Raw genomic sequence first — 18,906 nt, 5'->3', positions numbered from 1 at the left:
AATATCTCTGATGAGAGAAGGAACATTTGAGTTTGGTAAAGATATCCTGGTGTTATACCAATAAAAATCTTCCCAGTTCCTTCTAGTTGCTGATGGTAATTATTTGTAATTTTGATTCACTGTTCACCGAAACAAGCATCACTTTATGACATATTGATTATTAATTTTATTTTCTTGCTATGTAATACTAAATAATTTACTCTATATCTATCAGCAATATTTCTTGTCTCACTCTTGTAATTATGCCATGTTACTCACTTATGAATTCTGTTGAATTCCAAACATCACTCTTGAAATTATTTTTTTTACTGAGTGATAAAAATGCATTTTCTTCTCAAAATTATTTTTGAGTGATATTTCTTGAAAACTGTTACCTCAATCAATAAACTTTTCAATATTCAGTTCAATTCTAACCACTGAATAATGGTTTTTTGTAAATTCCATGGGGGGTTAAACAGTGGGGGTTCATCCAGTGAAAACCAGTGGACCTGTGATGCCTCGATAAGTTTTCTAGGCATTAATCAGTTCTTGGTGGACGTGTCTTGGTCCCCAAGTTCAAGCAATTTTTGTGGTCATTTTCCCACAGAGGATGTGGCATTTTTTAAGTGTTGCCCCCCCCCAAAAATTTCTGGTACCCCTCCCCCCCCAGAAATTCCTCGAACTTCCTCCGAACTTATCCGCAGAACTTCTCCCGCCAAGAACTTTTCGCGCTAAGGTTTTTTCGCGCAAAGGATTTTTTGCGCAAAGGGTCCCTGTAGCAAAGTGCCCTGTCTCGCAAAATCCTGTCTCTGGAAAATCCTGTCTCTGGAAACAGTCTCTGAAACAGCCTCCGAAACAGCCTCCGAACCAGCCTCCGAACCAGCCTACCTGCAATGCAAGACTTATATAGGACTACTGCGGAGAAATACTTCTCCTTGGCAAGCAAGGGGAAATCGGTGCTAAGGCCTTAGTATTGCACTTGGAGTGAGAAGTTTTACCATTGTCCTATCACAAACTCTCTCTCCCTCCAACACCTCACCCCAGTATCTCCTTCCCCTCCATGTGTTCCAATGAACGATTCCTCTGATGTCTCCAACCCAGAAGTTGAGGGGAAAATTCTGGGTGCTGGCTGTTGTCTCAAAACCAGTGAATGGTGTTTTGTGGAGCGGCCGTTTCTGCAGGGGCAGTGACGCATCAGTGGGCGGTTGTTGAATTCGCCTGGCTACCCCTCCACTCCCTGGAAGAAGCCCTCCCCTCAAATGCTGTCTCGCCTTGCATAGGCAAGCCCTCTTTTCTGGTCGAGACCTGCTGGGAGTCACATGTCTTGTGAGCCATGAGATTTTTAGAGCAATTTTTCTGCTGGTAATGTTTCCTTTGGGATCATGAATTTACTATCATTGTTTTCTGTAATACTTCTGATTTTTTGATTACTCTACTTTGAATAGATATCGTACGGTAATAACTCGTAAATTATTTTTGGCTACCTTTTTCTTGTGAGCTGTTTTTCTTGTTTGTGGAGTCTTTTCCCTGATCCAGCATGTGACCGACGGTTGGAGTATTTGCCCTGTCTGGATTTACGTGGAAAATCAAGCAGATTTTCGACGTAACGTCACACCAATGTGGCTTCATGCCGGGAAGAGGAACAACCGACCAAATCTTTGTAATGAGACATGCATGCATGGAGAAATGTTATGAGAACAACATTGACCTACATATGCTTTTCATTGATTTCCAGCAAGCTTTTGATAGTGTCAATAAAAGAAAAATGTTGAAGGCATTGGAGGGATTTGGAATACCAAAAAAACTAATTAAGTTGGTAAATATGACTATGGAAGGATCTCAAGCTATATCTGCCTATATCGGGGGCAAGACTAGTGAAGCCTTTAAGATAACAACTGGAGTAAGACAAGGAGATTCTCTATCAGTAGTACTATTAAATCTGTGTCTACGTGAAGCCATGAAAGAACTGGGGTTAGAGGGGACAATTGTGCATAAATCTGCTCAGGCATGTGCCTATGCCGACGACAAAGTTCTAATGGCACGGAATATGGATTCTCTGAAAGAAATATTCAAAATATGAGAACAGAAGAGTAAGAATATAGGGCTCAGAATCAATGAGAGAAAAACGAAATACATGAAAATGTCGACCACGGAAGACAGAAGATGGACTCAAAACGTTACATTTGGGCAGTACAACTTTGAAAATGTGAAATATTTCAGCTACCTCGCTACTAATTTAAACTGTAAGAACTCAATGACAGAAGAGATCAACAAGAGGATAATGGCTGGAAATAGGGCTTACTTTGCTAATATTAAGCTCCTGAAGTCAACTCTTCTATCTAAGGAGATGAAATTCAAGATCTATAAGACACTTATCAGACTGGTCGTGACATATGGAGCAGAAACGTGGAGCATCTCCGCTGGAAACGAGCAAGCTCTGCGGATATTTGAACGGAAGATTTTGCGAAAGATATATGGTCCCGTGACAGATGGGGTAACTTGGAGGATAAGAACAAACAAGGAAATAGAAAATATTATCCGAGGCGAAGACATAGTGAGATTTGTTAAGACCCAACGGCTAGCTTGGCTAGGTCATGTAAAAAGAATGAGTGAAGAAAGGATGCCTAAGAAGATTCTACGTGGAAATATGGATGGAAAGAGAAAAAGAGGAAGACCGAGGAAAAGATGGATGCAGGATGTGGAAGAAGACATAAAGGCTATGAGGATTGTCAGATGGTGGGAGAAAGTGCAGAACAGGAGAGAATGGACAGGTGTCTTGACGGAGGCCAAAGCCCATACCGGGCTGTGGTGCCGAGGAAGTAGTAAGTAGAGACGGCAAAATAGCCCCTCTTCTAACGAAAATAGAACATGGGCTATTTTGCCGTCTCGCGTCCACGCATTCTCGCATGTGTTCTAGCAATTCACCGCTTTACACGACGCAATTTTGATTGCGCCTTCGCACGTATGTCAGATTGCGCAATTCCGTGTGCCGTGTAAAGTCTTTGAAATAGACACCTTCACTACCCTCATTTGAAATACATGAAAATGCACATATATCAATGGTTAAGTGCTGCAATGCCTTCCTGACAGCATACCCACAAACATAATTGAGACCCGAATATTCCTGGGCAGTGATTAATATTGGTTTGCTCATAATTTCCAGGAGGTCGAACTGATTGAGTATGAGCTCATCATCTTCCAACGCTTCAACTTACAAATAAATAACTTACCTTCGACTACAGCTAATATGATAGGTTAAAAAATGAATCTTCTAACGTCATCTCCTTCAAAAATAGGGTTTAGAGGAAGAAAATTAACTTCAAACGAGTCATGTCGAGTATCTTATTCACCACGAGTCCACTGTTTTAGAATGATAAACAAATAATAAACAGGCCTCCTCCGCGTTGTTGCCAAATATCATCCCTCCGGCCTGTTTAAAGACGGCCGTGGCTGTACCCACTATGCCACCACAACTAATAAGAGGTGTATGTTAGTGGGGTCACACTACTGTATAATTAGAGCTAAAAATATTCCCCTTCCCTTCTTTAAAAACAGTGATTTGTTCATGCATACTCACTTAGCATCATCATCACCAAGTCCCAATTCAAAGACTCGAGTGGCACCCAGTTCCTCCAGTCTCTTATCAACATACTTTGCCATTTCATTGTAATGCTCGTATGTTTTATTTCCCAATCCAAAAACCTATAAATTCAGAATAAATTTGTAAACAAAAAAAACAAAGAAAATATTAAGATGTTTTAATCTAAGAATTATAATTTCAAAAAAAAACTTACTGCATAGTTAAGACCAGATAGATCACAATCACCGCTCTGCAGCCACTCAAAAAACTCTTGAGCATTATCTGTCGGATCACCTTCTCCGTAAGTGGCCAGGCAGAAAATTGCCAAGGAGTTTTCTATGTCTTTCAAGCTGGTCAACTCCTCCTATGTTAGATGAAATTTCGGTACAAATCAATGAATATATGTGCTTGCAATCGTTAATTCCATCGCAGTGAGGAAAAGGAAGAGGCATACAACAACATACACAATTATACAAGACCCCTTCAGAGCAAAGAATGTATTTCTAGGATATATTGCACCAATAAAACATTTTTTAATAAAATATTATTGTAAAATACCCAAGATTTGGATGTGATGAACACCATTCGGAAATTCATAAGCAAATCGCAACTGGATAGCATAAGAATAAATTAAAACCCTTTGAATGAATTGCAAGTTATGGGATTATATAGAGGTTTTAATGGGCTTCCAAAAAGAGGAATCTTGTGAGAAATATCACATAGTCCACTTACGTCATCAGTAGTGAACCAAGAAGAAGGCTTAAAAATACTAAGTTTTAAAGGTAAATTATCACAGTAGTAAATGCTTTTCAGTTTTTCACTAGATCTGGGTCTGCCTTGCTAACATTCATATAGCAAGCCACTACTCATTGTCACAGCTGAAAATTTAAGAATACATAATTATGCAATGAAGAAGGAAATTTGACCACTTACCATGTCACACTCCTCAGGATCAGCAACCATGCCTTTCAGACGATAGCGAGCCCCTTCTTTGGCGAGTCTCCCAGCAAATTCCTCTGCAGTACCAGTTTGACTCCCATAAAAGACCACAAGTGACCTTCCCGAGTTCTGAAGTTTCTTCACAAATGAGCTTGATGAAGCACCCACCATACTTGATGGTCTGAAACAAATTTAAAATAAAAACATTCATCATTATAGTCTTTCTGAAAAGAAATTACCCCTCCCAACAGAGTTCATTGGTATAGAAGGATAAAAAAACATGATTATTCACCTTTCAAGGCTATGGCATATGTATTCAACAAGAGCCTGCATTCATCATAGATAAGCTTTCAAATATTGAACATTTTAAATAAGTATTATCAATAGACAAATTATGATACCTAACACATGTCCTATGAAAACATCTATCAACATTTTAAACACTACAAAAAAATATGAAATATTACACTGGTAGTCAGATCAGGAAAACCTTAACAAGAAGACGGAACAACCTTATAGGCCACATCTTGAGACATGATGGCCTGATGAAGACAATCGTCGAAGGACAAGTGGAAGGCAAGAATGGAAAAGGAAGACCTCGAACAAAATATATGGAACAAGTGAAGGAGGATGTGAAAGAGAAGAAATACGTAGGTGTGAAAAGATTAGCTGATAGGAGAACTGAGCGGAGAGCTGCGTCAAACCAATCCTAGGATTGTTGACCGGTGATGATGATGAGTCAGATCAGGGGTGCATTGGTGATAGAACATGCCAAAAAACTGTTCCTCCACTTCTTTTAGAGAATAAAAACCCACATGTATTTTCCATGCCTCCGAGGGATAGGATTTTGTTACAAACATTTCACTTTTCAAAATGATTGGTGAGGCCTACTGACCACATTACCACCCAGAATTAAAAGCACATTGCTCCAAGAGCTGAGTGATATTTGAAATAGTATCAATGATCCTGGAAACCAGAGACATATTACAGCACCAAAAAGGAAACTGGCTCATTTACAGTTGGCCTTTCAAACTATTTTTTATTTTTTCATATTTTCCAAAAACTAAGTGCAAATAGAAACAGTTTCTAATACATAAATCATAATTAATTTACATTTTTTAATGTTTCCAGAGGGCCATTGACCTATTGTGACTTTTATTTATTGGTACATAATTTATTTGATGTCACTGGGCATTTAGTGCTTCTAAATGATTGAAAACAATTCTCAAATAGATCTCAACTCAATCGGATGTATCACTTCCATAAAAAATGTACTGGAGACTTTGAAAAGTGTGATGCTACAGCTACAAACATTGTTCAAGAGGGTTTACAAGGAGCGAGGGAATTCATTTCATGGGAGTTCTTTAAGGGGGTTACACCAGAGACTTAAATTTCCCAACATTTCAGGGTGTTCAAATTCCCCTTAGTTGGGTGTCTGTCGCTTTCCCCTTGGAAAAGCAACAGACACCCCAACGTACCTATACACTTAATGGTGACATTATCACATGGTGTGCAGGTGTGGATAATGACTATTACTTTCAGAAATCAATAGTTATATAATTTCAACACTTACATATATGCACAAGATACCCATCATTGTCATCATAAATGATGACACAGTTACATTACTAACTGTAACTAAGTTACAATCTCCCAAAAGGCAGAAGACTATAGCAGTAAGGTTAGTAATGCATTTACATTCTTGTCCCTGAGAAGGAAAACGGAATTGTATTAATGTCGACGCACCTGCGCTGAGGTAAAATTTTCATTTTTGAAAAAAAGGCCTATTTGATAAGGGCCTAGTAAATGCATCCTGAAAACTGCAAAATAATGGTGTAAGTTTGAAACTAATTGTAAGTAGTAAAATTGCATCATCATCACTAGGCAGCAATTCTAAGATTGGTTTGAGGCAGCTCGGCACCAAATTCTCCAATCACCTAATCTTTCCACACCCACGTATTTCTTCTCTTTCACGTCCTTCTTCACTGTCTCCATATACTTCAATCTAGGTCTTCCTTTTCCTAACCATCCATTTGCCATCCACTTTTCCTTCGACGATTCCCTTCATTAAAATGTAGCATCTCAGAAAATCAATACAACATATGTCATGTAAATCGTAACCGATGCGTACTCTAAACGAGGCTTTTCAAGAAAAAAACTGACAATCCGTGCACCACGCGGCGGATTATGCTTCCTGCAGAATTTTACTGAAAGGCGCAGTTACTTCAAACTACTTCCTCCTCCGCTTTAACCACGGGAAGAAAAGACTTATCTTCAGCAGAGTGGTCACAATCATGACAGCTCCCATTATCCCTACGGAAAATGAGCGCATCTAAATTGCTCTCAGAACAAAAAAAGTATCGGGTAACCATTTTCCGTCCGCAGCTTCAGGTGATGTCGCAAGACATTTCACGAACAGACTCGAGGGTTAGGAACAAATGAGTAGCAACAATAGAAAAAGGGAAAATTTAAATTTATTGAGAAAAGATGTCTTTGAAGGAGGTCTATTAAGCATTTGCTGCTTCTGCGTCGCGGTGGTAAAAATTCACACCAATGACGAAGTACTTTTAACCTAGGAGATAAAAGTGAGGAATCGCTTCACCTTGAGTTCCATCAACAACTAAGCAGAGATTAATGCATCAAGAATGTAATCGGTAACTAGAATACTGCAAAATCTTTTACCAAAATATTAACAAACCCTAACACACAAAAGGAAATATTACCAACTTTCCCGCCAGTGATTCGAAATGCAATCGCCTCCGTCGACACGCTCGTACTTGCGTCATTTGAGCCATTTCAGGCGCATTTCCCAGTTAAATTATCCAAGAGCGTCCATTTCACCCAATTTCACCCAATTTCACCCAACTACAAGTAATGTTATATTGTTTTGGTTATATTTCCAACGCCTACAAAAAAAATCACAATTTTTCAACTCGCAAAGAACATTAGAAAAACCCCCTTACCGAATATAACAGCAATGAATATTCAATAAAATAAGATTTTCCTGACTCTAGTCCCTCTATTTTAGAAAAGTGATGAGATTTCGCTATGTTATCACAGAAAATTTTCAGCAGACTTGTTTAATAGCCACCGAAAGTATTTGGGTACATTCACTAAACTTAACATTCCGATTTCGTAGAATTTATTCTCGCATATTTTGAGGGAGTTATGAGCATACTTGAGTAACGATAAAGATGAAATAATCGCCTTGCTGGGCGTTGAAAATGAAGCTTGGCCCGAAATTTACTATCAAAATTTTCGCAATAAACTTGGTTCATCAATCTTCTCATTGAGGTTATATTTAAGCAAGATGCAACATTCTCCCTAGAGCTAACATCTTCGCTCAAAACGGAGAAGTACATCTGCCAAACGATGTGCGTCCTTCATTACGTAACACCCCAGGTAGACAGTTGCGAAATTCCGAAATTGGAGGAGGCGACCAGCAGCTAACTCATTTGCGCTAGAGGGAGGGGTTTGAAAAGAAGTAAATCCGGGCGTCAGCATCGGTCTTTTCTTAACTAAATGGCACAGAGGCCTCCACATACCATTCAAGCAAGGATCGGATGATCTCCGAAATATTTTGAATCCGTCACTTCAGAATGGTAAGTCAATGACCTGGCCCCCACACCAACTCAATCCCATGTTTCGCAATAGGGTAGTTCCTTCATCCAAGAAAACGAAAGGCATTGATGGCGATTCGTTAACCACCATTAGTGTATTGATAATATACAAATTATTTGGTTTTATAGAAATCCCATTTCAGACGAATGGCAATGGTCAATTTTAACCGCACTTGAAAAAGGCCAGATTAGCGCCCATGCGATGCCACTCCACGTGACGTCACAGGGACCTAGTTTCTATACGAATAGATAGGAGATATACATCTCGTCTGAGGTTACCAATGCATGAATGAGACACAGAGCTCAGGGAAACAAGCCTTAATAATCACCTATTAAAACTGCCTAAGGTCGGAAAGTTTCCTTCGTTTGATAGGGCATTAATAATCCTTATTTAAGCCAAGCGCTACCTGCTAGCAGGGTACTAGGCTACCTGCTAGTAGCCTGCATCGTATCAGCGCTCAAAGCCTCGCCCCGAGGTCACCTCACACGCCGACAGCAGTAACCAGAATGACGTCACACGGAGTTTTCCCAGCATTCATACTTAGCCGTTGCGTTTTCGCGCTCTTGAAAATGTTCACTTTTCATTTAATCGCTAAAAATAGATATCGTCATTTAAAAATCTAAAAGCGTGAAATACGTACTCCAGGAGTAATATTATTTCGATTTAGGCAATTGAAAAATAATAGGAAACCACCCTATTCTAAATACGCCATTACAGGAACAACGCGGCGATTTTAAACTAGTTTACGTTTAATAAAGCATTTGAAATCCAACTAAGCCAACTGGTATAACACATGATATTAAAAGATTAAACCGAAAACATCCAAGCTTCTGAGAAAGCTCAGACAAGAAATTTGTTGGGCTCAGTCTTCGCATGAAGCAAAAAATTCAATGTTTTAGTGGAGGCGGTTGTTTCCTAAAAATATCACATTATTGGCATAAATCTAAGAAAGTTCTCTTTGGTTTAAAAAAGATTAGCAATTACGAAATCCCCAACTTCATTCCAGAGCTGCAGTTCAACGTTCCCAGAGAAGATAACCGTTCACTTGAGTCGTCATTGGGCCACTCACCGAAGAGGAATCAGTCACCTAAATACCAAAAAAGAATTTGCGTTTCACAATATTTTATGATGGAATTCCGTTCCAATTCACTGACTAATATCACCCTTTCGAAGCGAATATCCTTGCTTCCGAGAGAGAAATTTCTGGTACCGAACTTATTTCTACAGACAACATTAATCTCGAGCCGAGCAAGATGTGATTTCCCGATGAAATTGGGTCAATAACCTAGAAGACAGACGTCAAGAATGGGATCAATTGGAATTAATTGATAAGTAGACGAATTATGAAGATAAAACTGATCTACAGGATGAGTGATAAAGCAGTACTTAATAGGACTGGTAAAAAAAAGAAGTCTTCTGAAAACCATAAGAAGAGGGGATTAACTTCATCGGTCACGTAATGAGGCAACATAGACTGATGAAGACAATCGTCCAAGGGAACAGAAGATCTACAGAGGCATCAAATCAGCCTAGCAGGACAGGTGATACACGCAAAAGAGAAGTCGCGTAAAAATGAAAAGGCTGGTTGGGAGAAGAATTTGATGCAGAATTTAGCAGTCTCAGAATAGTTGATCATTGATAACGAAAATCATGAGAAGACACAATTGCCGTCACAAGTCGCTTTTTGGACGAACTAAGCTAAAATCTTTCCCAGAATTTATCGAGCGTACACTTTGATCGTCGGTCTCTGGGAATTGATAAAGAGGGTTAATACCCCTCGACAGGTCATACGTGACGCACTACTTGTTTCAAAGATTCTTTATCATCTTGAAATATTCAGCGCTCACATAAAGTACACTTTTATCCACATCTGCCTGAATATTCAATAGAAAAATTTTCCACCTGAGTAAAAGCGGAGGTAAATTTTGAAAATTAAATAGGCAGACGAAGGTGAATTGGACGTGGGCAACTATATATACCCTGAAAAGCAAAAAACCCATTGAATTGTAAACTGGCTGGTTGTGGTAAACATGGTTTACCGGTACAGCGTTGAACGCGCCTTTGGCGCGACAGATAATGTGACTACATAGTTTCAGGGGAGCAATACGTAACGAAGAATGAACAATCGAAGGGGATTTATGCGTCTTCGTCAAAAATCCGCAGTCACCGACGATAGAAGTGCACTCTCATTTAACTCTTCGGATGTTTTTTTATTTCCGTAGCTATGGCGTCTACAGTGCTCTTAAACTTAAAATTGAGGCTCGCCTTAAATTAGCTTTCGCCTCCTATCCTTTCGACACGGCACTCATATATTACTATTGTAGAGTGGTGCAGATAACCGACTTTAAAAAGGCACTCCCGATAGGAAGTTATGTATGAGGAGAATGAAAATTATGCGTGCTGCGATATGCAAAAAGATAATATCCACACATGAAAAGCAATAATAAGAAGAAAGAAAATCTTTCCTTTCTTTACTGGGAGGATACATTCTCTCTGTCCCCATTTCTCTTAAGGGAAATTACGATTCGGAGATTTCTACTGGGCCATACTCTTAATTTTCACTGGATGCCACTGGAATGATTATAAACGCGGTATGCATTCATGCTGGCAGACAGCACTCCCACTACGGACATGACTTGCGTAACGACTTTCCCTTTCTACGGAAGCAACCGGTTACCCCCGATAAAATAAAAGTAGGCGACTTCCATCATTCCTCCATTAAGCGCAACAGACATTCAATGTAGTGTTATTAGTAATATTGTTTAAGCATGAAAAATCGAAATTTATACAGATGGAATTTATATACATGGAATAATAGGAAATTATGCTTTCACGACCATTGCTGGGTAGACCAAGCCTAGCAAGGATACCTTTTAGGGATCTAAATCATTAGAAACTATTTTTCCCGTTAGCACAGTCACGGAAAGAGATAAAATAAGAAAGTCACGGAAAGGGATAAAATAAAAATGAATTTGACGAAAAAAACGAGAAATTATGTAAAGCAAAATCCACGACACCCAACTTAATTAAAACTCACGATTTTAGCGATGACATGACGCAGTCCTTAATTCTTCACCGCTAACCTTAAGAAAATCAGTCACGATGGATAGGAGAACGGTATAGTGCACAAGAAACAAACCCCGAGTCATTAGGCCACTAGTAGATACATTAACAAGGCCAAATTCGAAAAGTTACAACTCTCCTAAGTTATTTTTATGTACGTACGAATTCTAAGGGATATAAAATTCGGTAGTCTCCAGCGATATTGTGTCGGTATTCGAGCATATCGAAATGAAAATAAATTATTTGAAACTAACCACAGCTTGAAAAACTGTTTTCTTTCCGATCCGAGTCTCGATGGCATGTGATACAGTGATAATTATGATACGGTGATGATGATGACAGTGAAGATGAATTTACACGATGCCATACGTAACCTGCTGATGCAACAGCATCATTGAATTGGTTTAAGAATTTTTTTTATGACAGAAAATCACACTTTTTTCATTTCTATTAATTTCAAGCATCCTCAAAATATTTTCCTTTAAAAATGGATGAAATATTTCACACCTACTCATTTCTCGTTATTCTCGGGGAAAACCTGCGTCTAAGCACAGTTTTATTCCTGCGTGATATGTGTTTACAAAAATGGAAAACTTAATGTTTTTTAAGACTAATATAATATCAAGTGCATGAAAGAATACAGTATTTTCTATTAAAGCTTAGTTGCCGGTTCAAAGTTTCCCGTATACACACATGAAAGGTAGCGGTAACTCTGGTAAGATGTTCTTTCAGGATATGGGCCGTACAAGAATGAAATTAGAAGCGTTAGGAAAGCGAAAAATAGCGTATGCTAACGAAGAATCAAACCTTCTTCCTATTACAACGCACAGCAATAATGATTATCATTCAATTCTGTGAGTATTTGAGTTACAAATAAGCGAAAAGGAGAGACTTGAAAAAAGAAAGAAAACAAATCAGGTTATCAGCCTCAGCACAAAAATTTCAAAACAAAGAGATTAAATGATGTCTCCATGTTCCTGGGTTTCACCGCGTGGATTTTCTTTGTGACGACAGTTTCGCCGGTATTCCAACCGGCGTCTTCAGGTCATCTAGACACATCATCTAGACAACGCCGCGGAAAACTACGCATCAAGAGATTAAATTACGGAAAGGAACACACTTTTTGTAGAGTTTCATCCAGGCAGGCATTTCACGAGGAGAACCAATAGGATTTACGCCATCAAGGCAATCCACGATATTTTTTTATGTTTGACCGAAGATGGTCTCTGGTACAGGAGTGTCATCAGTAACCTAGTTTTATACGGATATTCATGAATTTAAGATTTAAGTCAAAAGACCAGTCCCCATTGAGGTCATTTACTCACGGCAAGGAGGACGATACCAGCTCTTCAGTGCTACGGAAAAGGAATACTACAACCTTCACCTCGTGCTACGCATGAGAACTGGGCAGATATAGTGAACTGTATGGGCAAATTCAGGCCTATGTATAGCATTCTTCGATTATAAATCCAAATATAGTATATGTCACTGATTTTAATCTGAGGTGTATATTTGACAAATCCCTCATCAGTCCAAGTTAACGGCGTAATTTTTGGGGACCCCGCTTATTTTGCAGTTTAGAGAAATAATTTTTCCCATAGCGAACCTTTAGCATCTTGTTATTTGATGTTTAACAACATACAAAGACTAAAGAATTAATAACGAGCATCTAGAATAATGGCGTTGATGGCGTCGAGTTAAAACACTAAAATAAAATGAACATGATCACTCGGATCTAGCTACTCGGAAAATTGTTCAATCCAATTTTACACATCTTCCCAGTCAAATATACTCTATTTTTCACTCTCCTCTTGAATACTCCGAACAATTACTTCCATTTTATGGAAATGAGAATGGTGGCCGCAATGATACTACATATGGGCCCCAATGCCAAAGACACAAAATTTTCGCTGACTTTTAATCATTGAAACTTGCAGACCACCGCTCAGATTATCGGAATAATATCATTAATCACGTAATAATATACCTCCGATCGATATAATACCCTACCGATGTCTATCACTCTACGGTGTAACTAGTAAGCTTTCGTCAATGTAATTGAATACATGTCTACCGGGCACTTTGGTTAAATATCTTATGTTTACAGCCATTAAACTTTCTAGCAAGTGCTAACGCTTATTAAGTTAGGAAAAAAATAAAATTCCATTTCAGGTGATAAGTTTAAATCACTGATAAAATTACTGAGAGTTTTAAGTGTTTTCCCCATTGTTTGTCATTTCCTAGGCGAAGACTTAAATCCTCTGTAGAATTTAATTACTATAGTGCGCTTGCAGGAGACTGCATGAAGTACACCACCTGCGAACCGGCGGAATTATCTATAATATTTTCGTCATTCCCTGGGTACCTCTTTATCCGTCTACTTTCTGTTACATTTATTATTTTATCCTTTATTTTTCATTCCTGTTTATTAATTCCTAAATTATCATCGTCATTAAAATTTCGATGAAGAATAAGAATTTCGAATTTCACTTTTGTTATTCCTCCCGAGACTCGGCCGGGCTTGAGCACGGCCTCATCGTAGAAAAAAAGTGTTCATTTACGTTGATTTACAACATAAAATTAATTATTACATTATATTTTTGAGCATGTACAATTCCAAAGATAAGAACCAGCAAACTCTACGTTAATGCACCGACTACTTTACACGTTATTAGCGATTTCATCCTCTCATGTTAGTAGTATGTCAACGCTGAATAAAACAATTTAATTTTGATTAATTAATAATTAAATCGCTTTCTCTGATAATTAAAACCTCGTAATTCAGTAGTTGTAATGAATCATAGTACACGATAGCCATACCTTTTTAACACTGCGGACATATGACCATGATTGCGGACTACGTCTGCGAAAAATTAGTTCCTCGCTGCAATTGAAGGGCTGTATGTACACATACGACATGCTGGTTGCTGCGTGTTCAGGATACGATTAATATAACTAATGACCACCAATATAAACAGCACTCCAAGGAATGGAAAGACGGTTAGTTAGCAAAATGAATGTTGATCAAGAGGCTATTGAATTGCGAGAATTTGAGTGTGCTTTACTTAGGGACGGAAACGTGAACACTGAGAAAAAGGGAAAGACGCTAAATTGAGGCGTTCGAAATTTCGGCATGGAGATAGATCACTGGAGTGAATTGGCTGGATAGGAGGAGAAATTAAGAGTTTTTGAAGTACGCGAGAAAGGCCCGAAATATGCTAAAAGCGATTTAATGATAGCAAAACAATTGGGTTGAACACTTTTTACGAAATGAGGATTTACTGAAGACCGCGGGAGGGAAAGGAAGAGAAGGGAGAGAGAAAAAATGTTGAATATTTAAGTGATCACGACTGCTTGGTTAATTATGCCATAGAGTTAGATAATAATATCAAGACATTTATCGATATTTTAGGGCACCCAGTTTATTCTGCAGTTAAGAGAAATAATTTTTCCCCCAGCCAATTTTTAGCATCTTGTTATTTGACGTTTAACAACATACAAAAATAAATTAACTACGGAATTAATAATGAGCATCTTGAAAACCATTGAGAATCGCTTTCCCTGATGGAAAGTATTCCCCATAAAACAAGAGCATATTATATGGTATTGACATTATAAGTAACCAAAACTGCTTAAGCACTGACCCAAAACGAAAGCAAATTACCATAAGGGTTATCTGCTTAAGGTAAACTGCTTTCACCGAGAGAAAAAATGTTGGCGATGTTCTGTACATTTGCATGGTTTCTCGCAAATGCATTGTCTTTATGGCCTGCTGTACAGTAATTTCAAGGGGGGAGGAACTCACTGCATGGTATACGATCTGGATGCGGCGGCAGCGGCTGCGGCAGCCGCGGCCTCGTCCCGGCGGTTCTGCAGCCGAGGTCGCACGAACCAATAGAAGAGGACGCCGCAGAAGGTGGCGAGCAGCGCCATGTCCACGTAGCCGAACATGGCGCCAGCCGCCTCTTCCTCGCCCGCCCCCGACGACATGCCTGCCTCACTGAAAAACATGAAATAAGACACAAATAAGTTAGTCAACAGGGTATATGTAGGATAATAATTAGATACCTACAAAACGAAAAGCACTCTCATAACAATTTTACTACCTTTTTTCTTGTTATAAAATTTAATTAATGTACGAGTAATATCTTGTACACAGACACGTGCACGAGTGCAAAGGTCTTAACACCGAAGGAGAAAATTTAGTGAGAAAAAATCCAAGTTATGTGATGTTTTTCGAAGCGAATTTCCTCCTTTGGTGTTTCAACTGTTCAATTTCACCTAATATTTTCGAATACAGTCATACAGCGAATTGCATCGATAGGGCTATATCGTACAGTGTGCATTTTTTTGTTTTTGTTAAAAAATCCAAGATTTACTGTAAACCGTAAAATGAAACTGTTATTGACTTTGCTTCTCTGCTCTTACAGAAACCACTCGAAGCAATAATGTGTGTTGAATTCCTGCCTCTCGCATTCAAAGAGCCGATGGAAAAAGGCTGAAAGCTTTTAATCTTTCACGACGCAAAATTGCATAACCCAAGTTTCGGCTTTTCCAAACATCTTCAGGTCTCTTTATAACCGTAAACTATACTGCTTCTTACCAATTTTATTTCGCTAAACTACTTAGGCTCTAACTGAGAAAAAAATCATAAATAAATTATTTTACATTGAATTTCACTTACTTTTTCAAGTACTTCATCGAGGAGTAATTTCACATTGTTACCACTGACCTGTGTGATAAGTAAAATTATAAAGTATTACCGCACTCTTTTAATATTTTATGATGTATATCTTTATAATTTTTACACCTCCACAGACAGGAAAGCTACTATTTTCACAAATTCTTGAGGTGGATTTCAAGTCCTCTTCGATGAGCATTTCAGGGATTCCCGATAATCAATGCCATCCATGAAGGGTCAAGGGTCAACACCTGCCGTGGTGTAGCCAAAAACGACTGTGGAAGATTTTTACTAATACGACTACTACCCAAAAAGAGCTAGCATTCATAACTAACTACCTTAAAATGTAAAAATGAACTAGTAAAAAATACATTAAAGAGATCCAAGTTTTATTGCACCATAAAACTATCAAATTCGATATAAGTGGAACTCATTATGCCACTTGGAATGGGGATTCAATGATCACGAATCTTCCGTTATTGCCATTTGAACTGTATTTACGGACCGGGCTATCTATGTAGCATTTTAGCATAGAGAATATATTCTCTTCCATGATAAATTCAGGTCTCCTTATAATCGTCAACTATACTGCTTTTTACCAATTTATTACGCTAAACCACTACATTTAACTCACAAAAAATCACGAATAAAACATTTCACATTGAATTTCACATACCTAATCAAGTGCTTCACAGGGGAGTAATTTCAAATCCACTGAAACTGTGTGATTAGTAAAACTATAAAACATTGCCGCACCCTTTTAAAACTACATTTAAAAATGTAATATTTAAAAGAGCGTAAATTATATAAAAATTTTGAAATATAAACGGGAAATATTACATTAGATCCACACGCGAATAAAGGAATGGAAAGTTTATATTGCTAAAATTAATCGATAGGAATATCTTTGATTTCGATGACGAATATTTCGTATATAATTCTTAGGGGCAATTGTCGGTTGTTATTTGATTGCTGATGTTCAACGACGATGAAAACAGAAGGAAGCGAGCATTATTACAGGATGATTCGGTCAACGGCATCACATGTTAACTTTTTTCAATAAATAAATCATTATTTCCGGGGCCGGAGTCGTTACTAGGGTCTATGGAGTCATTATTAATTTAAAAGAAATTCTCAACAGACATTCTAAAAAAAATGCTCTCAAAAAACACGCAAATCAGTCGCGATAGAACCCTGAAAAATTCAACTACATGGCAACACCTTGCAAAATACTACATTTTTCAGTGGGAGAAGTAAAGAAACTGGCCTCTCTTCCCTGAATATATACGCCTGAGACTAAGTCTGGGATGAGCTCTACCCTCACCTATTCAAACCAACCCTGGGCTTGAATGACTGAAATTGAGTAAGCAAATACTATCACCTGCGAAATCGCCTTTTCCCGAGACAACAAATGCAAATAAATTTAATACGATAGCCAATTAATAAATTACCCACCGGGATTAAAGAAGGCAGTGTCGTACATGAGGTGAACGATAGTATAAGTGCCGTACGCACGTTATCATAGGTGAAACCAGAGGCGCCAATGTGGCCGTTGGGTTCTAGGGCTTTCGAGAAAGTAGGCACAGGTAGCGGCAGCCTCATTACCACCATGGGAACGGCAGTGCAGTTCCTTCTGGCCAACATGGCCTCGCCATGACGTCTTTTTTCTACCACGCTTTCGCAATAGAGGCGCCCTCTTTCGGTTCCAAGCACAAGGTTAGCGCTTTCAAGGTGGCCACTCAAATATCAGTCTGGAATACCCTGAATTTTCCAAACTATTTTTGTATTTTTTCGCATCCTTTCATTACATCTATTTCATGGAATCTTAACGTTTTTATGACTGAAATAAATTAGACCAAGTCGATAACTGAATGAATGAATAAATTATGCATATTTATGATTTGAGTTTTGTTATCGAAATTAATGATTTATTGCTTTTTAATTCATTTCCATTACAAAGTTCCGAGAACGATAGATGATGAATGACATATTAACCCTCTCCTAAATCAATTGGGGATGTTATACTAATAGTTTCAATACGAAAGAAACGCTTGAGATAGCACAAAATATAATTAAAATAATCGCAATTCTTGTTTCAACGAATTTCCACCTATCTTAATCGTCACATTTCCTTTTCACAGATTTCAGTTTTGAAAAGTAACCTACCCGCCTTCGAGTACTTTCCCAACTAGTGCCTTAAAATGATTTTCCAGTATATCAGCTAAATAAGGCATTACAATGACATACAGTTCGCAAGCCATGGGATAGAGGTCAGTGCAAGTGAGTAACCGTAGGTAATTGAATGGAGTCACAATCACAATTAAAAACCCTCGTTTGCCCTTCGTCAATTACGGCACTAAAGAAAGTTCCAACCCAAAAGAGTATTACATGAGTTCAGTGGAAACAACACCGAAGTTGATCGTAAGAGGACTCGATTCGTTCAAACGCTATAGGAGACACCTCTTCACTATATTTTTACGATTATTTTACTAACGACTGGAACACTGTAAGCGGCTAGTTAATTACTTAATTAACCGTGATCTGACACACGTAAGTCAACAATCGTAAGATTGGTTTGACGTTTGATCTCCATTCCGCACTCCTATCTACTAGCCTTATCAAAGTGACGTATTTCTTCTCTTTCTCACACTCACTGAACTGTCCGGTAGAACTCATTCGGGGCCGTCCTTTACCCTTCTACCTGTTCCCCTACGATTGTAAATTAGTTAATCTACAGTGTATGACATGTTCAATCCAATCAGAAGACCGATAATGAAAAAAATACTTCACCTCGTCAAGTTCCGCTACCTCACACTTCGTTGTCAATTCTCATACTTCAAAATGAATGTCTTTATGATTTTCAATGATAATAGTTTCGAAATATTACAACAGCAATATTGATGTATCACCTCGCGTCATGACTTTTATTCTTCGACTCATGCCAGGTGAAAGTAAGCAGACGAAGGTAGAGAACGGATATCGTTTCCTTTGTTTGAAGTTCTCCATACCTATTCTTCTTTTTCTCTTCTCCTCGAGAACAGCG

At 38.4% G+C, this 18,906-nt stretch overlaps 1 protein-coding gene across 1 annotated transcript in view; it reads right to left on the bottom strand.

Moving 5' to 3' along the window:
• LOC124158638 (NADPH--cytochrome P450 reductase) overlaps window positions 1-18,906 on the bottom strand; it is a 93,336-nt gene that overhangs the window by 20,931 nt on the left and 53,499 nt on the right. Inside the window, exons 2-5 of the mRNA XM_046533828.1 lie at window positions 14,988-15,182; window positions 4,493-4,679; window positions 3,774-3,923; window positions 3,557-3,681 (exon numbers count right to left, since the gene is read on the bottom strand). Coding sequence (XP_046389784.1) covers window positions 3,557-3,681; window positions 3,774-3,923; window positions 4,493-4,679; window positions 14,988-15,172 — 647 coding nt within the window. The 5' untranslated portion in view covers window positions 15,173-15,182. The remainder of the gene's footprint in view (window positions 1-3,556; window positions 3,682-3,773; window positions 3,924-4,492; window positions 4,680-14,987; window positions 15,183-18,906) is intronic.

This window comes from Ischnura elegans, chromosome 5 (genome assembly GCF_921293095.1).
Source record: "Ischnura elegans chromosome 5, ioIscEleg1.1, whole genome shotgun sequence".
NCBI lineage: Eukaryota > Metazoa > Arthropoda > Insecta > Odonata > Coenagrionidae > Ischnura > Ischnura elegans.
The sequence above is the reverse complement of the archived record's forward strand: the minus strand, read 5'-3'. Positions and strand labels throughout refer to the sequence as shown.